Source organism: Camellia sinensis, chromosome 15 (genome assembly GCF_055761805.1).
Source record: "Camellia sinensis isolate YWXY chromosome 15, ASM5576180v1, whole genome shotgun sequence".
Taxonomy (NCBI): Eukaryota; Viridiplantae; Streptophyta; class Magnoliopsida; order Ericales; family Theaceae; genus Camellia; species Camellia sinensis.
Genome location: NC_138975.1, coordinates 8022856 through 8048562, shown reverse-complemented (window position 1 = coordinate 8048562; position 25707 = coordinate 8022856). Strand labels below are relative to the sequence as shown.

At 38.1% G+C, this 25707-nt stretch overlaps 1 protein-coding gene across 1 annotated transcript; it reads right to left on the bottom strand.

Annotated features, from left to right (window-relative positions):
• Positions 1-1068: 1068 nt before the first annotated feature.
• LOC145812778 (uncharacterized) lies at positions 1069-5482 on the bottom strand. The gene is made up of 3 exons (XM_082907998.1): positions 5258-5482; positions 1878-2201; positions 1069-1794 (listed from the first exon to the last, which is right to left on the bottom strand). The coding sequence occupies exons 1-3, from the start codon at positions 5480-5482 to the stop codon at positions 1069-1071; spliced, it is 1275 nt and encodes a 424-aa protein (XP_082764124.1).
• Positions 5483-25707: the final 20225 nt, after the last annotated feature.

The following is a 25707-nucleotide window of genomic DNA, read 5'->3' as shown; positions in this document are numbered from 1 at the left end:
TGGTTGGCTGGAATAAACCAACACTTGTCGCTCTTCAGCCGAAGTAAGTGTTAGGCTGAAGAATGGTTGGCTGGAATAAACCAACACTTGTTACTCTTCAGCCGAAGTAAGTGTTAGGCTGAAGAGTGGTTGGCTGGAATAAACCAACACTTGTTACTCTTCAGCCGAAGTAAGTGTTAGGCTGAAGAGTGGTTGGCTGGAATAAACCAACACTTGTTACTCTTCAGCCGAAGTAAGTGTTAGGCTGAAGAGTGGTTGGCTGGAATAAACCAACACTTGTTACTCTTCAGCCGAAGTAAGTGTTAGGCTGAAGAGTGGTTGGCTGGAATAAACCAACACTTGTTACTCTTCAGCCGAAGTAAGTGTTAGGCTGAAGAGTGGTTGGCTGGAATAAACCAACACTTGTTACTCTTCAGCCGAAGTAAATGTTAGGCTGGAGAGTGGTTGGCTGGAATAAACCAACACTTGTTGCTCTTCAGCCGAAGTAAGTGTTAGGTTGAAGAGTGGTTGGCTGGAATAAACCAACACTTGTTACTCTTCAGCCGAAGTAAGTGTTGGGCTGAAGAGTGGTTGGCTGGAATAAACCAACACTTGTTACTCTTCAGCCGAAGTAAGTGTTGGGCTGAAGAGTGGTTGGCTGGAATAAACCAACACTTGTTGCTCTTCAGCCGAAGTAAGTGTTAGGCTGAAGAGTGGTTGGCTGGAATAAACCAACACTTATTACTCTTCAGCCGAAGTAAGCGTAAGACTGAAGAGTGGTTGGCTGGAATAAACCAACACTTATTACTCTTCAGCCGAAGTAAGCGTAAGACTGAAGAGTGGTTGACTAGAATACACCAACACTTTGTACTCCATAACTGAAGTAAGTACATCGGCTAAGGAGTGGTTGGCTGGTAAGCATAGTTTAAAAAGCTAAAACCAGAATAACAGTTGGAGTAATAGAAGACATTACAAAGCACAGGCATACACATCAAAACCGGAGTAAGAGTTGCGTAACATTTTCATTCAAAAAAAAGTCATTACAAAGGGGGCTTAGTACGGTTGCAAAGAAAACAAAAAAGTACAAAATCAAGAAAAAAGATCTTCGATCTCGGCGTCAAAGGCAGCATCGGCGTCAACTCGAAGACCGGTTTCGGGCGCAAGGACGTTTTCAGAAGAAAGAATGGTTTCGGCTGGAGCCACGGTTTCACTTGGTGGATCAATAGTTAGATCTTCCACCATGGGCTCCGACCGAACTACCTGATCCGCATTCACAACCGAAGTATCCTCAGGGGCAGAGTCTTCATCAGAGTCTTCATCATCTGAGCCCTCAAGGAACTGCTGTTGCATGGCCGTGGCATATTCCATCAGGGAGTTCGGTATAAAGTAGGCTGGAGGGTTGAAAACCTCGGTCTGAGGATCTTGACCGAGCTTCTCAACGGCTCCCCTCCAGCCGCACTTAAAAAAGAGCTCCTTGGCAGCATTACATTGTTGGGCATAAGCATCCTCTGCCCTCTTGAAGCCTTGTTTGTCAGCCTCCTTCACCTTCTCCTTTATTTCGGCATCTTTCTTTCTTTCGAGCTTCACCAGCTCACGCAAGTACTTGTCCTTCAGAGCAATGGCAGTCTTTTGTTTTTCAGCTTCGGCCGAACTAACCATTCCGGTCAGTCGGCCGACCTCGCCTCGGAGTTCGGCCATTTCCTTTCTGGCCTCTTCCAGTTCGGCCGACTTCGCCTCTGCTTCTGCCGCTGCTTGCCTGGTCACTTTCCTCAGCTCTAGCACTCTCCTGTGGGTGATTTGGTTCTTCTGAATGGCCTGACAAAGCAACTTCCTTTTAGCCGAAGAAAAAGTTGAAAATAAAAAGAGGAAAAAATAGAAATTCGATCGAAGTTACTAACCAGAATCATTGATTTAGTCGCAGACCGAATGGACTTCAGCTCGGTGGTTAATTGTTTTTGGTGATGCTCCATGTCTTTGGGCAGACACACGCTCTTGGCCAGATTGATGGCCAACAGGTGGTCTTTCTCAGCAACAACCGAGTCTGTGTCTAGAATGTCTCGGTCGTTGAAGGTTAGTTTCGGTGCCCAGCAGCCGATGGTTCGGTCGAAGGACTCCGGTTGGGGGCTCGGTGGTAAGCTCGGCTGAATAGCAGGTTCTTCATCAACCAAAACTTGTTCGGTTTCAGCAGTTCGGGCACGTTTGGTTCGGCGGGAAGAGGATGGCTGTTGAGAAGGGAGGGCCACAACAGCAAGCTGCGATTGACTGGGAGGCGTTACTTCGGGCCTAGTTGTTTCGGTGAGAAGGGCCCTAACTCTGCTTCTCTTCGCCATCTCTTCTTCAGCGGTTAGTTAGACAAGTCTTATTTCGGGCAAAGTAGGGTCCGGTTCAGGTGCTTCTTCAAGAAGGAAGTCTGTCACTCTTGCCTTTCTACGACCGCTGTACCGGTAGGTCGGCTCAAAGTTCAGAAGCTTTGCCCAACTTCTTTCTTTAATCCGTAGGGCGGCTCGTAACGTTGCAAGGCTTGGGTAACTATATAAGGAATGAAGATGGGCGAAATCTGCCAAAAAGACAAGTGTTAGTTCGGTTAATAGACTAAACGAGAGCCGAAATAAAATACAAGGAAGAAGACCGAAGTTAAATTACCAGGTTCTCCCATTTTCCAATTTATAGGTCGGCCAGGAATTTGGGCTTGAAAGTCCTCAAAATTCCCAGAGACCCAGAAGAAGTCATCATCATTAAGGTCTTTGTCCGGTGTATGCTTAATTATCTTCTCTCGGCGGCGGCGGATCCTAAGGTAATAGACCCACCCAGCATTCTTCGAGCCGATGGAATACTGATGGAATATTTCGGCTAGGCCAAGATTTAGTCCGGTTTGGTGGTTTAATGCGGCTATTCCCATTATAATACGATATGTATTGGTGGACAGTTGGGTGGGGCATAACCTAGTCTGTCTAAGAAATTCGCAGATTAGCGGTTGGACAGGAAACCGTAGTCCGGTTTCTATTATGGATTGAAGGGTAAAAGGGACGAAGCCTTCATTGTCCCAGGGAGTAGCATCTTTTTCGGCCAACGTCAGATGGACGTCGTCAGGAATTTGGTAATCTTCCCTAAATTCGGCCATGCCACCAGGGGTCTCGACTAGATATCTATACTTACCCATCTGGTGAATAAATTACGAATAAATTATTTCGGTACAAAAATTTGGCTCGGTAGCTCGGTTGAGCACACGCAGGAGTGCCTGGGCAACCTAAGTCTGCAAGGTAGAAAACAAAGGGGTTAAGCACAGATCGTTGGACCGCGCTACAAATTATAAGCAAGATATACAAATCCTACTTCGGCTTAGTGGGCTGGTTCTACCTCGGCCCATCAGAAGGTTTGTTAGCTCGGTTTTGAGCAGTTTAGACCGGTTTAACGTCTAGGGGCAGCTTTCTGAGTTCGGTCTAAAAAACTAAGAAAGCTGGTTTAGTCCCAAGGCTTAAATCGGTTGCAGTATGAGGAAAGTTACTTCGGTTGAACCCCTAGGGGCGGTTTTCTGAGTTCGGTTTAAGAGCTAAGAAAGCCGGCTTGGCCCCGAAAGGCTTAGCTCGGTTATAGACCGAAGTACCTAGTTCGGTATGTGCACGTTTTTTCGGTGATCTTATCTTGGCTAGAGTGGTTCAGAAGAAACTACTGATATTCCTACAAGTTCTAGTTCGGTTGTTCTCTGAAATCTATCTACATACATAACACAAACAGTATCCTAGTTCGGTTGGGACGTGATTCTGGATCAAAATCGAGTTTTCTCTAGGGTATAGGACATATACTCATGGGTTCTACTGGTTTCTTCATAAAAGTACAAAAGCAAAGCAGACAAATGAAGAAAAATGTTTGCAAAAAGCATACAAAACAAAAACAGATGGAAAAACAAATAAAAAAAGCGAGAAGGGTAGGCTTGCTTACCAGATTGGAGAAGAAGAAGCTGAAGATGGAGCAATAGCAGCAATGGAAGCACGAACACAGTAAGCTCAAAGCTCAAAAACTCAGGAAACAGAGGAGAAGAGAAAATGAAGAATGGAAGGTGAAGTAATTCGAGAAAGAGTAAAAAGGTTATTTTGTGAAAGAAGGGAGAGAAAAATGCGGCAAAAAGAAGCGGGAACAGTACAAAAATTTTGAAGGGCGGCATGACAGTTGGCCACAGCTTATCAGAGTTTGCCACGTGTCACTGGAATGGGAAGCGTTACAGTCGCTGTGATTGAAGAGACGTTTTGACCGGACATAGTGATACCCGAGGTAAACTTAGCTCGGCTGGAAAGGCTAAAAGGGTTTTTAGCTCGGCTGAAAAAGCGTAACAAACTCTAGCTCGGCCAGAAGGCTGGTAATCCCAATCATGTTGCACAGATGGAATTAAGGGGCAATTGAGAGGGTAATTTTTGGAAAAAATTGGGCCGAGCTTCGAGTTGGGTTTTGAGGCCCAAAACGCAGAGGACTAGGTAAAAAGGCCGTACTGAATACTCCGGCCTAGAGGGCAAGGTTACTCCGGCCTTGGGGAGACAAAGTTACTTCGGCCCAAGGAGGTGAGTTTATTCCGGCTCAAGAAGACATAGTTGCTTCGGCCCAAGGAAGAGTAAGGCTACTCCGGTCCAGAGACAACTCGGAGTAGGGCCGATCTTAGAGTTAGTCCGGTCGCAGTATGTTCTGGGAAGACCGGTTTCGGAATTAGTCCGGTCATAACACACTCTGGTTAAGTCGGTCAGAACTTGTTACTTGGAAGTTTGGTCTAAGCACACCAAGGTTGAACCGGGGCAGCCGAAGTAATGAGTTAAAGGAGAAGACCGAGCTAAGGATAGTTCGGCCTTCTCTGTGGCTCAGCATAGCCAGTGTTATTTCGGTCGTGTGGTAGTTCGGCTATGGAGAAAACCATCCCACTTGGTTTAAGAAGTGGGGGAGGGTGTAAAAGGATAAGCATTATCCTTTGGAGTATGAATCCTAGGAGGACTCTGCATGGAGAAATACAAGTCTTACCAGGATTGTGCCACGGGAAACTTATAAAAGCCTACAAGCATCACCTTGGAGGAGGTAATTGAACACAATCTTTCTGAGAACTTAGAGCTTTGTCTATTTGTCAAGTTTTCTGACTTAGGCATCGGAGAGGTTTCCGGCGCACACCCGCCGGCTAGCTCACGTTTGTGTTTTCAGGTGACAAAGCGACGTCGTACGGAGGAGCGTGGACTTGGTCAACAGGATTATACGAGGAGAATTATTTCCTCCCCGTACAGTCTCCATATCCCAACCTCTCTACCCCGCTTTCCAATTGTATTTGGTATTGGAATGGTGAAGGCTTTAATTGTCCATTAAGAAGAGAGAATTGACTACTTAGTCCTTCAAATGCTGTCCCGAACATTGCCTCGAGAACTTTAGGACCTGTTTGAGAGATTCTAAAAGTAAATAGGTTTATCGAATTCATTGTGCTAATGTTCTCTATGTTGTTGATTGGCTTCTTCAATCCAACTTTCCTTGCTGCCATAGCTAGTGCCCACATAGTGCCATATGCCCATAGCCAAAAATGTTTGGCTCGTCTTGTTTAATCAAAGAATTTGGATTATTTTGAAAGAAATCAAGTCGTTTGGATTGGGGAACGCGAGGCTTAACCCCAAGACACCTTCCATTGCTTCTATGACATTGGGAATCATAGAGAGTAGGTCCATCAACCCATCAGTGATGATCCACACGTAGCCCTCGCTCAACATTCCTGTTTCCTTGGCTTTCAGGAATAGGCGAGTGCCAAGAGAGTATGTCATGTGCACCACAAATACCCTCGTTTGCATTGTCATCATCTTGTCCAACTCTTATAAATTCATCGCTCACTGAAGGAGGAATGATGCTTTTATAGGAAATTCGCGTGATATCTTTTAATGCATTCAACAGATGTGGAATTACTCCGTTCCCATAATCAATGTCCTTGTTTATGATGACACACTACAAGAAAAAGCACTATTGGTGACTAAATCTGTTTGGTCGTCGATTCTTTGAGTATTGGCGACGAAAACATTAGTCGGTAAATGTATAATTTAAAAAAATATAATTGACTATTGGCGACTAAAATGTATAATTTAAAAAATATAATTGCCTATTGCCGACCAAAGTTTTGGTCGGTAAAGATTTGCTTTTTAGCGACTAAAAGTTTTTTAGTCACCAATACCTTTCCCAACCGTTTTCCAGCGACCAAACTAGCGACTAAAAAATTTAGTCGGGGAAACTTAAAAACCGACTTTTGGCAACTAAAAATTGACTTTTGGCGACTAAAAATTTAGTCACCAAATGTGTTTTTTCTTGTAGTGACAACTTCTCTTCACAGGGGCGACGCTACCCTTTGCTTAGATGTCACCTGAACCACTCAACAATATTTTATTATTATTATATAGATATTAAAATTTATGACAAAAGTCAACAACTGAACTCACTAAATTATAATTTTGAACCCATGCTTTTCACACCCACTACTTTTTGAACCTTCCAATGAAATTTTTTACTTTTCGATTTTTTTTTTTAATGATATGTCTACTTTTGTTTAAATATATATGTAAAAAAATGTTATTTTATAGTCTTGTTTTGGGTGATCAATAGATGAATGATTGTTTGGTTATATATATTGAGAATGATGTATTTGATAGTGTTGATAATGAGCTTATTATGCAACGATTTCGAAATATGAAATCTCGTCGTGATCATGTGTAAAAACTCATGTATTAACATGTCTTTTTGTTTAAAGAGTAGTATTAATATATTGACATTCCTTTTGTTTATAATTTGAGAATTTAAATTAATTTGTTGACTTTTTGTAAATAGGTGACATATATAATTAATGTGAATTTTTTTTGTATATATGTCATTTAAATTTTTGATTAACACCACTGACAATAATTCTTGGAATCGCCACTGCTCCACAGGAACAATGGCTGCAATGGCGCCAACTTGAGTGTCATCGCCAAGAGCTGTTTGGACAAAGTGATGAGATCGGGAAAGCATAGAAGGACTTGTCGCAGAGAAAGAAATGAGTGGCACATGAGCTCTATCTCCTACACCCATCACAAAATTGGCTTGTGCTGATTTTTGTGGACCAACTATTGCATCCACCTTCACATATTTCAACAAATCAATAGCTGCATGTATTTAGGCTCCGTTTGATTAGAAAAAAACTTTAATGGAAATAAAACTGTTAGACATTGAAGTGAAAGAAAAGGAAAAATATATATTTTTTCAAACATGTGATTAAGATAAAAAATTTGTAAGAAAAAGATAATTTTTTTTTGAAATTTCAGTTATAAATAACTCCTTATATAGACATTCAAATTTTCTTGTATTTTCTTGTGTAATTTGCAAAAAAATTATAAAGTTAGTTACATACTAATTAATGTGTCATGCAATAATAGAATTTTATAAACTAAAAGGGAATCATTATCAATAATATGACAAGTGCCACATCAGTGAATAATTTTTTTTTTTTTATAAGATTTGTTATTTTGTATAGTATTACTCAACTTAGAGTGCAACTAGAGCTCTAGCTTTCGATCCTTTCTTCTTCTTCTTCTTCTTCTTCTTTTAAACGAATTTATTGATGTAAAAATAAAAGAATTGTTAGTCGATTCTTTTTTTTTTTTTTCTTTGATAAGCAAAGAAAAACTTTATTGATGGAATGAAGATACAAATCATACAAAAATCAATAATGAATTGTTAGTCAATTCTTTCAATGTAATTCTTGCTCATGAGGCCCTCACTTTGTAATGTAGGAGTTATTCTGACTTCTTTCACTTCGACAGTTTTTTTAATAGGTAATTTTATGTTTCATGTGTTGTTTTTGACCATTGTCATGTTTCTAGAACATTTATTTTATTTTATTATTATTATTATTATTTTTTTTTTGATAAGAGCAAGATGGGGGGAATGGCGCTCGAACCCACATCACACCTAAACTTAAACTCTTTTTTTTTTCTCACAAATTAAAACCACGCTGGGCTGAATCTCAATGCTTGGTGATAATTAGGACTTTGCTTACAATACCCATTCACACAACAAAACAATTGAATAAACTTATGCATTTGGAAATCATTTAGGTTACATATAAAAAAAAAAAAAAGGACAAATTACACCAGTAGTTTTTATAATTTATTTCTTATATCATTTTGATCCTTATATTTTCAATTGGTTCAATTTTAACTCTTAATTTTAAATTTTGTATCGATTTGGTTTAATTGATAATATCGTTAAGAATGTAAAATAAATTGATAGAGAGAGAGAGCAAATGAATAAATGTGTATATATATTTGTTGTGTGTTTATACAAAGGGAGCTTAGCTCTCTATTTATAGACTGATATTGGGCATGCCATGCGAGACGCGAGGCACCGAAAGGCAAGGCTAATGCTTTAGCCGAAAGGAACAAACACAATGATAACAAAGGCACAAAGGCGCCGAAAGCTGATGCTATAACAATTATATACAAAGTATAATAATATACTAACATCCCCCCGCAAACTCAAGGAGGGAAAGCATCAACCAAGTTGAGTTTGGAAACAAGATCAGTGAAGCGGCCAGGAGGATGAGCTTTAGTGAAGATATCAGCGGGTTGATCGACAGAAGCAATAGGGAGAAGATGGACAGTACCACAGGTAACATGCTGGCGAATGAAATGACAATCAATCTCAATATGTTTGGTGCGATCATGAAAAACATCATTGTGAGCAATTTGAAGAGCACTGTGATTGTCACAAAAAAGGTCAGTAGCACCAGAGGAGGGAACACCCAGATCAGTAAGAAGCCAACGAAGCCAGAGAAGTTCCTGAGTAGTATCAGCAAGAGCACGGTATTCGGCCTCAGTACTGGAACGAGCAGTAAGAGATTGTTTCTTGCTGCGCCAAGAAATAAGAGAATCACCCAAAAAAAAGCAGAACCCAGTAGTAGACCGGCGGTCAGTAGGATCTCCAGCCCAATCAGCATCGGAAAAAGCACGAAGCTGGAGAGAGGAGCGGGCGGAATAATGAAGACCATGAAACATGGTGCCTTTGAGATACCGAAGGATACGAAGTAAAGCAGCATAATGAGGGGTACGAGGAGCCGACATAAACTGGCTGACAATATGAACTGCATAGGCAATATCAGGACGAGTAACAGTGAGATAGACAAGACTGCCAACCAGCTGTCGATATAGGGTAGCATCAGAGAGAAGAGTTCCATCAAGAGGGGTAAGACGACTCTGAGGCTCGAGAGGAGTGGAGGCAGTCTTGCAATCCGTAAGACCAGCACGGGTGAGAAGATCAGAGGTATACTTAGCTTGAGAGATAAAAGAACCCGTAGAATCATGGAAGATTTCAAGACCCAAGAAATAGCTGAGAGGACCAAGGTCTTTCATCTCGAAATGGTGGCTAAGAAACTGTTTAAGGTGAAGAATACCATCAACATCATCACCGGTGATAATCATGTCATCCACATAAAGTAAAAGCAGGGTGGTCCCTTGAGCTGTTTTCCGGATAAAAAGAGCAGTATCATAAGAGCTGGAGGTGAAGCCACAGTCATGAATAGTAGAGCTGAACTTGGCAAACCAAGTGCGGGGAGCTTGTTTGAGACCGTATAAGGCACGCCGAAGTTTGCAGACTTTAGGAGGTGGATAATCAGACCCAGGGGGAGGTTGCATGTAGACTTCCTCAAGAAGAATACCATTAAGAAAAGCATTGGTGACGTCCATTTGATAAAGATCCCAGTGGCGGGAGGTAGCAACAGCAATCAAGCTGCGAACAGAGGTGAGACGAGCAACAGGAGCAAAGGTCTCTTCATAGTCAATACCATATTCTTGGTTAAAGCCTTTGGCAACAAGGCGGGCTTTGTAGCGCTCAATAGATCCATCAGAACAAGTCTTGATTTTGTATACCCATTTGCAGCCAATGGCAGACTTGCCAGGAGGAAGATCAACAATATCCCAAGTATGAGTTTTGGCTAAGGCCTGCAATTCAGTAGTCATAGCTTGCTGCCAAAGAGGATTAGAGCGAGCCTCACGATAGGAGGTCGGTTCATAAGTAGAAAAAGCAGTAGAACCAACAATAAAGTCACGAAGACGAGTAGAAGGTTGTGTTACCCGGCGTGGTCGAGCAGACGGAGGAGGAGCCAGTGGAAGAGACTCAGCAGGAGAGGAGGAGGCCGAGGAAGTAAGAGCAGGACCATCAGAGGGAGCAGGAGCATGGGACAGTCCAGCAGGCAAGGCGACCTCTAGAGAAGTTGGCATGGGTGGAGGAGGAAGATCATCAGAAAACAGATCGGTGAAAGGATCAGTAAAAAACAGAGAGGGGGAGGGAACAGACAAACGGAAGAGAGAGAGAGAGGAAAACATTTTGTGTTCCCAAAAGACCACATGACGAGAGATACGAAGTCGTTGGGAGAGAGGATCCCAACAACGATACCCTTTATGTTCAATACCATAGCCCAAGAAGCAACAAAGGCGGGAACGAGGTTCAAGTTTGGTACGTTCATGAGGTTGGAGAAGAACAAAACAGGCAGAGCCAAAGACCCGAAGGGTGGTGTAAGGAGGACGGGTGCCGTGTAGTCGTTCATAAGGAGTGTGATTATGAATGACAGGTGTAGGGATACAATTGATAGTGTAAGCAGCAGTGAGAGCTGCCTCTCCCCAAAAATGTTCTGGACAAGAGGAAGATAGAAGAAGAGCACGAGTAGTGTCGAGAAGATGCCGATGTTTCCGTTCAGCACGGCCATTTTGTTGAGACGTACCGGGACAGGAACGATGAGGTTGAGTACCATGACTCTGAAGGAAGGAAAGAAAGTCAAAATCTTTATATTCCATGGCATTGTCGGAGCGAAAAATCTTAATAGTTTTAGAAAATTGTGTGTTAACCATTGCAGCAAAATTGTAATAAAGTTGTTTGAGCTCAGAGCGAGTTTTCATAAGGAACAACCATGTAAAACGGGAAAAATCATCAATAAAAACAACAAAGTAGCGGGCTCCGCCCATAGTGGGAGTAGGAGAGGGTCCCCAAATATCAGAATGGATGAGATCAAATGGTGCAAGAGAAACAGAGTCACTTTTATTAAACGACAAAGCAGGTTGTTTAGCAAGTTGACAGGACACACAATCTAAAGCATCAGAACTGACAGGACCTAATTGACCACTAGAAATTAAAGTTTTTAAACGACCAGCAGAAAGATGGCCTAAACGATAGTGCCAAAGCTGAAAAGGAGATAAACGAGGAGCAGTGGTAGTAGTGGTAGGAGCTGTGATCTGAGAGGAATCCGGAACATGAAGATGGATAAGTTCGTAGAGGCGTCCATGCTTACGGCCTATCCCAAGGGTTTGCCTCGTCCGAGGGTCCTGCACCAAACAACCAGTAGGAGAAAAGGTAACAGTTAGACCATGCTCACATAATTGACTAATGGAGATAAGATTTAAAGTGAGAGCAGGCATAAGATAGACATGAGATAAAGATAAGTGAGAGGTGGAAACAGAACCAACATGACTCACAGACAGAAGAGACCCATCAGCAGTATGGATAGAAGGAACATGAGGAGTAATAGAGATAGGAGTAAAAATAGTAGAGTCAAAGGTCATGTGATTACAACAAGCGGAGTCAAAGTACCAGGAAGTGTTACCTGCAGTGACAGACAAGGCAGGAGAGGAAGGAGTACCAGATTTTTGCAAAAAATGTTGAAACATGGCTTCGACATCTGTGTGAGAGAAGACTGGAGTGGAAGGATCTATAGGGACAGGAGAAGGTACATCCTCTGAGGCAGCAGCAGCAGTGCGTTGGAACCGACCATGGGAGGTGCTGCGGGAAAAATGCCCGGGGGAAGGACCATTGCGAGAAGCACGGGCGGGATTGCGGAAGCAATCTTGCTGGAGATGACCAGGACCAGTCTTGTTGCAAAACCGACAGAGGCGAACAGGACAATTAACCAGAAGATGAGTCGACGGAAGACTGCGATTTTGACAGTAGTTGCAGAAGGTTGACTTCTGTGGTGAAGGAGGGGAATGAGAACTCTTAGTCTGGGGAGTAGCAAGAACAGAGTCCACAGGGTGCGGATGGAGAGTACCAAACCGAGTTTCCTCTGACAAGAGTTCAGAAATTGCTTGCTCAAGAGTGGGTAAAGGAGTGCGATGGAGGAGAGAAGCTCGTACGGGCTCAAAACGGGAAGTAAGAGCCATGAGAAACTGAACCAAGCGATGTTGGTCACGGTAAGTGGTAAACAAGGCAGCATCCTTAGTACAAGCCCATGGAGGTTCAGAAAGAGCGAGTTGATCCCAAACATAATACATTTGGGACAAGAAGTCATTAATGGTCTGAGTTGGTTCTTGGCGCATACGGTGAAGGTGACTCAGAAGCTGATATTGGTGAGCAAGGCCAGTAGTCTGATAGCGTTCTTGTAAAAAATCCCAGATGTCCTTGGCGGGAGAGGAAGCAGAGTCAAGTTGGAACCGACCAAACTGAAGGCTGATAGATGTGATAGAGGTATTGCGAAACCAGGTAATGATCTGATAGTTTTTACTATCCCAATCCTCCAGACGATCGATATATTTGGCAGCGGAGTCTGTGGTGGCAGCGGATTCGGTGGTTGTGGTGGCAGCGGATTCGGTGGTTGTATGGATGGGTTTGCACACATCCCCAGTGATGATGCGCCAAAGTTTCTTTCCTTTGAGAAACCCAGACATAGCTTGTGCCCATAAGACATAGTTAGTCCCGTCAAGAACAACGGAAATAGGGTGGTTAGAGGAGTCGAGACGATCCATGAGGGCAAAAGCGTACTTTAGAGGTAGAATTTGAAAAATCTGAGGGTACCAGTGAATTCAGAAGGTCGAAATCAGTGGGAAAAGAGTGACTGGACCAAAAAATAGGACCAGAAATTCGGTCGGCGCACGTTAGCAGAGAGTGCGCGGCGCACAATAGCAGGAGACAGCAGGCGGCGCACGAAAGCAGAGAGGTGCGCGGCGCACGTTAGCAGAGAAATGCCCGGCGCACAATAGCAGAGGACAGCAGGCGGCGCACGAAAGCAGTAGGGCTGACGTCGGCTGACGCAGAAACACGCGGCTCACGTTAGCAGAGAAAGCCGCGGAGCACAGTAGCACGGGACAGTGCAGAGGCGCGTAGAGCGCGTCGGAGAACGAGGGTGAGAGTGGCCTGAACTTCTGGCAGCGCGTGGAGGCGCGTGGAAGGTCGGACGGTGATGAATTTGGTGGCGATGGATTCGTCGTAAGGAGACGAAGAGATTGGTGTGGTTGAATAGAGAAGACAGAGAAGTTCGAGAGATGCAACAATCTGTCTAAATGTGAGGCTCTGATACCATGTAAAATAAATTGATAGAGAGAGAGAGCAAATGAATAAATGTGTATATATATTTGTTGTGTGTTTATACAAAGGGAGCTTAGCTCTCTATTTATAGACTGATATTGGGCATGCCATGCGAGACGCGAGGCACCGAAAGGCAAGGCTAATGCTTTAGCCGAAAGGAACAAACACAATGATAACAAAGGCACAAAGGCGCCGAAAGCTGATGCTATAACAATTATATACAAAGTATAATAATATACTAACAAAGAAAAATTATCACTAAATTGACTGAGGTTAACTCATTGAGTTGAGTAAATTTATAATTTTACCCTTAAAAATATAACACACGACCTTTTTTTGTATATTTTTCATAAAAAAAATGTTAAGAATTGTAATTAATTAGACTAAATTGAGACAAAATTATAAATTCAAAATAAAAATGGAACTAAATGAAATTACATGGATTAAAATAACATAATGACCATAATACAAAAACTACCGTTGTAATTTGTCCAATAAGAAACAATACAAATTGTGCACATATATATGTATGTATATGTAAAAGGATTTATACCGGCAGCAGCAGCATTGATAACATAGCCCTTGGAGTCTCTAATACGGAGGACCAGGTTGGTTGTGTGATTTTCACAAGCCGAATAAAAATTCGAAAGAGCCATTTTTAAGTGGCTCAGTCCTATTCACCCTACTATTGAATCCAAGTCAAGAACCATACCCACTTGAAACACAACTGAACTATTCCCAAAAACATTACATTGGGATGTACCAAGAAAAGCACACAAACTAATCAAAACAAGGAAGATATGCAAAAACATCCTGTTATTGTTTTTATTGTTTCTCTTCATTTTTTAATTGGGTTTGTAAGCAAGACTGCCTTATGTATACAGTATGCATGCTTCCTTTGGGCGAGATTCTCTACGTTGATTAATTAATTAATTGTGTGGTGATCATTATAGGAACTTGTTATTTCTTTTTACGTTGACAAATCAAATGACATCATATCTTATCAATCTCGTCTTTTGCAAAAAGACGAAAAGATGGCCTCCTTTTTTTATGATTACAGTCAATTTAAATGACATGATATCTTATCAAACTGGTCTTGCGCAAAAAGACGAAAAGATAGCCTTCTATTTTTATGATTACGGTCAATTTAACGCTATATTTGTTTAACAGATTTTGGAAGAAGTTTAAAAAGAAAAATAGAAAAAAAAAATTATATAAAATTAGATGAAATGTAAATATTTATTTATCTTTCACTTATATATATATATATATATATATATATTAAGATCTCTTAATTAAAAACAATATAAAAAAGAATTAATTTGTCACTAAGTTTCTTGGGATTTGGTATCATGGATTTATTATTGCCAAGTGGTGCCAGAAATATTGTGATTGCTGGGTGGAGGGAATAATATGGTTGATCAGTCAGTGGCATAGTTTCATTGTGTCCGAAGTATACAGGTTATGTTTGGATGATTCAAACTATTGAATTTATCAATAATATTAGAATGACTATTGCTTCATATTTTATTTGCTGTCTCTTCATATGTGGCACACATACAATGGGCCTCACATAAAATTATGAAGTTATAATTAATTAATTGAAGATAAGATTTAAGATCTTAAATTTAAGTCATTCCAAGTGATCGTTGGATATTTATTCGGTCATTAATTTTAGGATCTCGAGATTGGACAAGACATACAAAAGCTAGTCTAAACACTTGGTTATTAAAAAAAATTATTTTAATTAATTAATTTTTTACTGATCAAAAAAATTTAATCAATGTATTATTATTATTTTTGTGAGAATCTATTGAGAGAGACTTGTAAAATGAATGAATCATAAATAAATTAACATACCCAAACTCCACCGAACTAACCCATGAAATGGAATGGAGTCATGCTAATCCTTAAATTATACAAAAATATTAGGGATTCTAAATTTTCTATCAAATACTTATATGAGTGTGGGGGAGTGCCCACACCCATACGAGTATTTATTAGAATTTTGGATAAAAAATTTCATTCCTACCATTGCTTTAAATTAAATTAGGAGGGAGGGGAACAACTTTATGTTGTTGTCGTAAGAATAAGCAATCTGTTTTTGTAAGTTACATTTTGTCCTATTTATAATTAGTTATTTTTTCACTTTGATTTTTAAAATTTATTTAGGTAGTGTTTATGAATTGAGAAGACATTTATATTTTGAGTTTGTAAATCTTGGAATTATGATTTAAATGTAGAAAATTGTTGGGTTATCAGTTTTGAATTGAGTTTGAAATTTTTGATGTGACATATGATATTTGATTAAAAAACTTACAACTTATAACCAAACGCTTAACTTAAAATTATATTCAAAGCTCATAAAAAATTTATAAAAAATTCTGAAAATATTTTTTATTTAAAATATAAAAATAACAAGTGCCAAAAAAAAAAAAAAAATTGTTCTGGTCAACCGGCCGAACGTCTGGGAAACATCCGGGAGGATGACCGGATAGATATGTTTTCAAAAGAAGGTGTGGAATTAATTTTTGAAAGTTATATCCAAATAGAGGGTTCACTTTAACCCATTATGTTTTAATTTTTTCTAAATTTTACTCTAAAAACTAAATTATGTCCAAAATTAAATAAAAAATAGCACATTTTAATCCAATTAATAATGCCCTTTAGAAACTTGAGTGAAATCAATGGCCATAATAATTCATTTGCTCTTCTCAAAAAGATTGCGAGGCCGATGTACATCCAATTGGAAACGAGTCCGTTCCTTTCGAATGCATTATTTTTTCCTTAATTTTTAGAAAAAATTACTCATAAATTTCATTTGAAAAAATATTAGTCCATTTAGTCTTACATGTTTTTTTATAAGCCAATTAGTCCATTTTATTTGTAGTATATATTATTGATTTGATTTAATAATATTAGAGTTTACTTGTTTGCCCTCGTTTTAAGATTTGATTTTGATATTTTTTTTTTGGATTTGAACGTATGTGGGTAAGCTATGGTTTAACATTTCCATTTTTTTTTAGAGATTTCATGGAGTGATTGTAGGGATTGTTGATATTACCTATTTGGTGTTAGCCTAAAATGATTACATAAATTTTAATTGATAAAAAATAGTCGGTTTCATATCTACAAAGCGTATTAACCCACTAAAAAGTGTAATACTTCAATATAACATTCAAACGTAACATTCCAATGTAAAACTAAGAAAATAAAATAAAATCTTAGTACAATACCCTAATGTAACACACAAAAAAATTCATTACTATAAATTTCTCAAACGTAACACTCTAATATGGCACTCCAAAAAAACTCCTTAGCTTACTCTAATGTAATACACAAAAAAACTCCTTAGTGTATTTTTTTTTCTAAACGTAACATTCTAATATAACACTCTAAAAAACCTCATTAGTGTAACACTCTAATGTAAAAAAAAAAAAAAAAAAAAAAAAAAACTCCTTAGTGTACTTTTCCTAAATGTAACACTCTAATATAATATTCTAAAAAAACTCCTTAATGTAACATTCTAATATAACACACAAAAACTCCTTAGTGTAACATTCTAATATAACACAAAAAAAAAAAAAAAAAAACTCCTTGATGTATTTTTTTCAAATGTAACACTTCAATATAACACTCAAAAAAGATTTCTTAGTGTAACACTTTAATGTAACACAAAAAAAAAATTGTATATTTTTCCCAAACGTAACGCTCCAATGTAACAACAAAAAAAAATTAAAAAAAAAAATTCTTAGTATACTTTTCCTAAACGTAATACTCCAATGTAATATTAAAAAAGAAAGGAAGTGAGATTTTTAAACCATTCCAATATATGAGGACAAATATTCCTTAGTAAATTTTAGTCAAATGTGTAATTTCAAACTGTATTGTTACTACACTAAGAAGTTTTTTTTAGTGTTTTTGTGTGTTATATTGGAATATGCTACATTGAAGTGTTACATTTTTTTTTTTTTTATCAGCAAAAAGAAAAATTTATTAATGACAACACATACATTACTTATGTAAGTACATCAATAAAAGAGGGGAAGAGCACAAAGCATCATAGCAAACTACCCAATCCCAACTAGGTTGGTACCGAACAGAGAGCCCAATCATCTACAAGCTCGACCCCAAGGTTGGTGAGAAACCAAACCCAACAAAACCCCCCCTCCTCCCCTCCCTCCCTTCCTTCCAAATTAAAACAAAACCCCAATCTACCTTCTTATGGAGTCACCCAAAAACCAAAACACCCATTTTCCCTATGAAACTCCACCCAACAATCATCCCCAACAGCAACCAAAACATCAACAACAACAAAGCAGAAAACAGCCCACAACCACCCCACCCACAGCAACAAAACCAACGGGGTAGAGCAAAAAAATGACCCCAGCCAAGCAGAACACATCAACAACTGAATAGAACAGAGCAAACAACAGCCACTCCACCAATAATAGCAAACAACCGATCAGAGCAAACAACAGAAAACAGCAGCTCCACCTACAACTCATGAATAGCAGCAAAAAAACAGCAACATCGTTGAAGACCCAAGACAACTCCTCCACCTACAACTCATGAAGACCCAAGACACCTCCGAACTTGTTGAAAGTTGAAAACAACCGTTGGGTATACCTCCTTATTGGAGTATGGGACCCAATTGGTTTGGAAAAAGAGTTTAATTTGGTTTAGTATTAATTATAATATATTTTTATATATTATATTTAATTTGTGGAAACCTAATCCAATTTGGAAACAACTAAGGTTTTGATAATAAACCCTAGATTCACAATATATTTATTGTGGGTATTGTTTTTCCCAAAAAAAAATAAAAGTGAGCGGCAGCAGCAAAGCTTTAGGTGAGAGTGCTTGGTATATAACTTAATTTGGTGGGTTTCAATTGGTATTGTTTTGTTGCTTTGTATTTGACTTGGTCAATTCAAGAATTGGTGCCATCAAATTCAAGAATTGGTGCTTTGGTTTGCTACTCTGTTTTGAAGCGGCTGGAGTTGATTTTGGTTAATTATTTTGGGTCTTCTACAACTCTGATTCTAAAGATTTTGATTCTTTTATTTGGTGAGGTCTTTCCTTTTTGTTTATTTGTGATTATTTGGAATTCACCTAAGGGTGGTTTTGTGAGACCATTAGTGTCTCGTTTGTAATCGTTTGGAACTTATTTGGTTGATAGTGGAATCGGATTTCGATCCCGTAGACGTACCTCACATTGAGGGAACCACGTAAAAATTTTTGTGTTGCTTTTGATTTAATTTTTCCGCATTAATTTTTATTCCCATTGATTGATTTACTTGTGGGGAATCATAGATTTTCCCTAACAACTGGTATTAGAGCTTACGATCTATTTGAGTTTATTTATTTGTGTAAATCAATGGAGGGGAATGTGGGCCGTATGTCTAGCTTCAATGGAAGCAATTAGGTAACTTGGAAAACTAAAATGGAGGACCTATTATTTTGTAAAGATTTGTATGGACCCATTAAGGGTGATAGTGGCACACCCGAGGGTATGAAAGATGATGAATGGAATAAGCTTAATCGAAAAGCCGTTAGGGTTATCCGTCAATGGATTGATGACAGTGTGTTTCATCATGTTGCTACTGAAACTTCAGCACATGATTTATGGAAAAAATTAGAAGGCCTTTATGATAGGAAATCAGCCACAAATAAAGCTTTTCTGTTTCGTAAGTTGGTTAATTTAAAATATAAAGAGGGCAGCCCTATTCCGGAACATCTGAATGAAATAAAGAGTATTGTTAACCAACTTGCTTCAATGAAAATTGTTTTTAATGATAAGTTGCAGGCTTTGATGCTACTTAGTTCTTTGCCTGAAAGTTGGGAGACTTTAGTTGTGACCGTTAGTAATTCGGCGCCCGATGAAGTTGTCACAGTGGGCCAAATTACTAGTAGCCTGTTGAATGAAGAAACTAGAAGAAAATTAACAGGTTCCTCTCATTCGGAAGCATTCGTTGTGAGAGGCCGAAGAAAAACAAGGGGGATGAGTAAGACTCCTCATGATCGTGATCAAAGCCGTGACAAATCAAAAGATGGTTCTTTTTCAAAGAAAGACATTGAGTGCTATTATTGCCATGAGAAAGGGCGCATGAAGCGAGAATGCCAAAAGCTCAAGAACAAGGAGAAAAGGCGTAACAAAAGTGTGGATAAGAAGCAAGAAGACACAACGGCAGTTACTACCGATGATCTCATGGTCATTTGTGAAGATAATTGTATCAATTTTGTGGGCCAAGAGAGCAATTGGGTGATTGATTCCGGTGCTTCTTTTCATGTGACTTCTCGAGTTGATTTCTTCACTACCTACACCAAAGGAGATTATGGTTCTGTTCAAATGGGTAATAAAGGTTTGTCCAAGATTATTGGCATGGGTGATGTTTGCTTGGAAACAAATTTGGGCTGCAAGTTGTTGCTTAAAGATATGAGGCATGTTCTCGACATTCGCCTCAATTTGATCTCTACCGGGAAGCTAGATGATGAAGGCTACAACAACAAATTTGGTGATGGAATATGGAAGCTCACAAAGGGTTCCTTGGTAGTGGCTAAGTGCAAGAAGACTCATACACTTTATTCGATGCAAGGAAAAATTTGTAAAGGTGTTGTCAATGCACTTCAAGATGATACTTCTACCGAATTGTGGCACTAGCGGCTTGGCCATATGAGTGAAAAGGGGCTGCAAGTTTTGTTCAAGAAAGAGCTTCTACCCGGTTTGAAATGTACACATCTTAAAACTTGTGTTCATTGTTTGGCGGGTAAACAACATAGAGTTTCTTTTCATAAAAATGTTGCTTCTAGAAAAGAAAATGTGTTGGAGTTGATTCATTCGGATGTTTGTGGTCCTTTAAAAGTTAGAACACATAGTGGTGCACTTTATTTTGTCACTTTCATTGATGATTATTCAAGGAAAGTTTGGACTTTTCTACTAAAAACTAAAGATCAAGTTTTAGAAGTATTTAAGCATTTTCAGGCCATGGTTGAAAGAGAAACAGGACAGAAATTGAAGTGCATCCGATCAGACAATGGTGGTGAATATATTGGGCCATTTGATGAGTATTGTCGCAGCCGAGGTATTCGGCATCAAAGGACAGTTAAGAAGACTCCTCAACAAAATGGAGTTGCCGAGAGGATGAACAACACCATTGTGGAAAGAACACGGTGTTTGCTTTCACAAGCTAAATTGCCAAGATCCTTTTGGGGTGAGGCAATGAAGACAGCGGTTGACGTGATCAATTGTCACCTTCCTATCCTTTGAATGGTGATGTTCCAGAAAGAGTTTGGACCGGCAAAGATGTATCTTATGAGCACTTGAGAGTGTTTGGTTGTCGAGCTTTTGTTCATATTCCAAAAGATGAGAGGTCCAAGCTTGATAACAAGTCAAGACAATGTATTTTTCTTGGCTATGGGCGTGATGAATTTGGGTATAGATTGTGGGATTCGGTCGATAAGAAAGTCATTCGAAGCCGTGATGTTGTGTTTCTTGAAGACCAAACAATTGAAGACTTTGGCAAAGGTGATCAACCAGAGCCAAAAACTAGTGATCTCATTGACATGGATTTATCTCCTTCATCTTCAGTTGATGATGAAAACGGGGGAGATATGCAGCCACCTATTGAAGATGTAGAGGATGATGCTAATCCTAATGAGGTTGAGCCAGAAATTGAGGAAGAACATCCAACTCAAGAACCGCCACCACAACTTGAGTTGAGGAAATCTACAAGGGACCGACAACCTTCAAGAAAGTATCCTCCCAATGAATTTGTGTTGATTTCCGATCAAAGGGAGCCTGAGAGCTACCAAGAAACAGTTGAGCATGCAAAGAAAGATGATTGGAAAAAAGCCATGGACGAGGAGATGAATTCTTTACTTGAAAATCAGACTTATGATTTAGTGAAGTTGCCTAAGGGAAGGAAAATTTTGAAAAATTAGTGGGTTTTCAAATTGAAGAATGATGGCAAGACTCTGAGGTACAAAGCACGTCTTGTTGTGAAAGGCTTTAGGCAAAAGAAAGGTATTGACTTTGACGAGATTTTCTCACCGATTGTAAAAATGTCTTCTATTCAGGTTGTACTTGGCATGGCTGCAAGTATGAACCTTGAAGTTGAACAACTTGATGTGAAGACCGCATTTCTTCATGGTGACCTTGAAGAAGAAATTTACATGGAGCAAACGGAAGGTTTTGTAGAGAAAGGGAAAGAGAAATTTGTTTGCAAATTGAAGAAAAGTTTGTATGGCCTCAAGCAAGCTCCACGGCAATAGTACAAAAAATTTGACTCTTTCATGATGAATAATGATTTTTCTAAAACCACTTCGGACCATTGTGTGTTTGTGAAAAAAATTTCGGATGGTAAACTTATTATTCTTTTGCTTTATGTTGATGACATGTTAATTGTTGGTCAAGATTCTACCATGATAAACAGGTTGAAATTGGAGTTGAGCAAGTCTTTTGCTATGAAAGATTTGGGACCGGCAAAGCAAATACTTGGTATGAAAATTGTTCGTGATCGCAAAGATGGGCTGATTTGGTTGTCTCAAGAAAGCTACATTGAGAAAGTTCTTGAGAGGTTCAACATGGATAAAGCAAAGTCGGTTGGTTGTCCACTTGTGGGTCACTTCAAGCTTAGTTCGAATCAATCTCCTACAAGTGAGAAAGACAAAGAAGAGATGTTGAAAGTTCCTTATGCTTCAGCAGTTGTTTCTTTGATATACGCCATGGTTTGTACAAGGCCGGATATTACTCACGCCGTTGGTGTGGTGAGTCGTTTTCTCTCTAATCCGGGTAAAGAACATTGGGCAGCGGTAAAATGGATTTTAAGGTATCTTCGAGGGACTTCGAAGGTGTGTTTGTGTTTTGGGGATGGTAAGCCGATGCTTGATGGGTTCACAGATTCTGACATGGCTGGTGATGTTGATTCTAGAAAATCTACTTCGGGGTATTTGATGACTTTTGCAGGGGGAGTTGTGGCATGGCAATCTAAATTACAAAAATGTGTTGCTCTCTCAACTACCGAAGCTGAATTTATTGCCATTACGGAAGCTTGCAAAGAAGAGTTATGGCTGAAGAAATTTTTGCAAGAGTTGGGTTTGAAGTAAGAAAAGCATGTGCTTTATTGTGATAGTCAAAGTGCTATTCACTTGAGTAAAAATTCTACTTTTCATTCGAGATCGAAACACATTGATGTGAGATACCATTGGATTCGTGATGTGTTAGATTCGAAATTGTTACAACTCGAAAAGGTTCACACAGATGATAATATTTCGGATATGTTGACAAAGACTTTGTTGAGGACAAACATTTGAAGTGTCGAACTTTGGCGGGTATGGTTGATATCTCTACCTAAGTAGGTAGGGGGAGAATTGTTGGGTATATCTCCTTATTGGAGTGTGGGACCCAATTGGTTTGGAAAAAGAGTTTAATTTGGTTTAGTATTAATTATAATATATTTTTACATATTATATTTAATTTATGGAGACCCAATCCAATTTGGAAACAACTAAAGTTTTGATAATAAACCCTAGATTCACAATATATTTATTGTGGGTATTGTTTTTCCCAAAAAAAAAAACGTAAGCGGCAGCAGCAAAGCTTTAGGTGAGAGTGTTTGGCGTATAACTTAATTTGGTGGGTTTCAATTGGTATTGTTTTGTTGCTTTGTATTTGACTTGGTCAATTCAAGAATTGGTGCCATCAAATTCAAGAATTGGTGCTTTGGTTTGCTACTTTGTTTTGAAGCGGCTGGAGTTGATTTTGGTTAATTATTTTGGGTCTTCTACAACTCTGGTTCTGAAGATTTTGATTCTTCTATTTGGTGAGGTCTTTCCTCTTTGTTTATTTGTGATTATTTGGAATTCACCTAAGGGTGGTTTTGTGAGACCATTAGTGTCTCGTTTGTAATCGTTTGGAACTTATTTGGTTGATAGTGGAATCGGATTTTGATCCCGTACACGTACCTCACATTGAGGGAACCACGCAAAAATTCTTGTGTTGCTTTTGATTGAATTTTTCCGCATTAATTTTTATTCCCATTGATTGATTTACTTGTGGGGAATCATAGATTTTCCCTAACAACAACATCGTTCACTAAGAATAAGACACCACTTATATGAGATCTCAGCCACATAGCCACTCTCACCTTAATACATTGAAGTGTTACATTTGGAATTACAGTAATTAGAGTGTTATGTTTGAGAAAAGTACACTAAAGATTTTTTTGTTTTTGTTTTTGTTTTTGTATTACATTGGAGCGTTACGTTTGGGAAAAGTACACCAAATATTTTTTTTAAGTGTTACGTTGTTACGTTTAGAAAAAGTATACCGGTGAGTTTTTTAGTGTGTTACATTGAAGTGTTACATTATTGGAGTGTTACATTAGAGAGTTAAGTTTTTGTTCATAATGTGAGATTTGTTCTGGAATGAGGGACAATTCAAAACTTCCATAGTACAAATTGCCTAAATGTGTAATTTTATATTTTGAGAAACTCACTTTTATCCTGAAAAAATTAAACCTAAACATGTAAATGACTATCCTTTTATATAATTTTCACTTTAATGGGACCTTTGGATTCATAAAAAATTAAAAAAAAAAAAATTAAAAAGAGACTAAACAGTTCATAAGATCATATTTTGAAACTTATTGGTGCTTCAGCCTAATTTCTATATCTAATTTTTTAATGGATATTATTAATTGGACTAAATTAATATAATTAAAAAAAACATGGACCAAATTACACAAAAATAAAGAGCGAATTACACTAACAGTCCCTGTAGTTTGGGGGTTTTGTCACTTTAATCTCTGACTTTTCAATTATGATACAGTCGACCTTAAATTTTGAATCTAATTTCAAACAAGGACAATTGAAGACCCCCATCGCTCTATTTCAAGGGCGAAGTCATCAATTTGATAAAATATAAACTAATTTGACAAAATTAAATGTCAAAAAATTATTTTTGAATTTTAAAAAATTATTTCTACTCATCAAAGATAAAATTATATAAAAATGATAATTTTTTTACATTTTTATTTTTAATTTTTTTGCCAAATTATTTTTTAGTATGTGTTTTGATGATGATCATGTAATGAGTGGTTATTTTTTATGACATTTTTTTATGGTTATCATGTAATAGATGGTTGTATTTGTTGGTGATAGATTTTTTGGATGGTTACCAATGGTTATTAGGCTTTTAATGTGTAATTGATATGTATAATATATGAAATGTTTTTAGTTTTGGATTTTTAATTTAATGGATTGGTTTAATAATAAAATCAAAATTGTCGTCACGTTTGATTTTGGAAAAAATAGAAATTAATTTAACAAAAATAAATTTTAAAACAATTATTTTAAAAAATTATTTCTACCCTCCCAAAAGATAAAATTATATAAAAATAATGTGTTTTTAATTTTTTTCACTAATTTAATTTTTAGTTTCTTAGAAAAATTCTAAAAATAGATTCTCAAACCAAATATAACTTTATAACTAAGAAAGTTTCAGCATTATTTATTATTAAAAAAACGGGTCATTAAATGTCAAACAACATAGAAGTTAATCAATATAAAATAAGTTATATGCTGACTTTGCCTTTGAAATGAACCGTTTGCAAAAGAAATATCTTTTATTGTCTTTATTTGAAACAAAATTTAAAATTCAAGGTCAAATGTGTCACAATTGAAAAGTTAAAAACTAAAGTGATACAAGTTTTAAACTATAAGGACTATTAGTGTAAATCTTCCAAAAATAAATTACAAGAACCACATACATAATTTGCTTCGTTTTTTTGTAATCTTTACTTGTCTATTCAAAAGATTTAAAATGCAAGAAACTACATGATATGCACTTTAATTATTTGCAATGTTGGCTGTGTAAATTAGAATGAAAAAATTTGCCGACAACCAAAACAATTTGACAAAATGTAAAAAGCAATATAGCAATCTGCAATCATGCATGAAAAATGGCATAACACATTGTACCGCTTAGATTTCTCACTTCTTTCTCTCTTTCTACTAAATTAAAGCGATAGGCTTTAAATTGGAATAGAATTTTGTACAAAAAAAGAAAAAGAAAAAGATAAGGAAAAAGTTCAAAATTTTGTCACTTTTCCATTACCTTTTCCTTAAAATCTCACATTAAATTCAAAATCTAAATACAGTCAGGGCCGGCCCTGGGCTAAGGTGAGTAAGACCTGTGCCTAGGGCCCCCAAAATTTGGCCCAAAATAGGGCCCTAAATTTTGAAGATCCATTATACTATCAAGTTTTAAATAAAGTCCAATTATTGTTAGAAACCCCCAAAAACAAAACAACCCACTAAAATAGAAGCCCTCCAAAATAAAACAGCCCACTATAAAATGCCCAAATAAAAACATGTTGCAGACCTATATTAAAAACAAATAAAAAA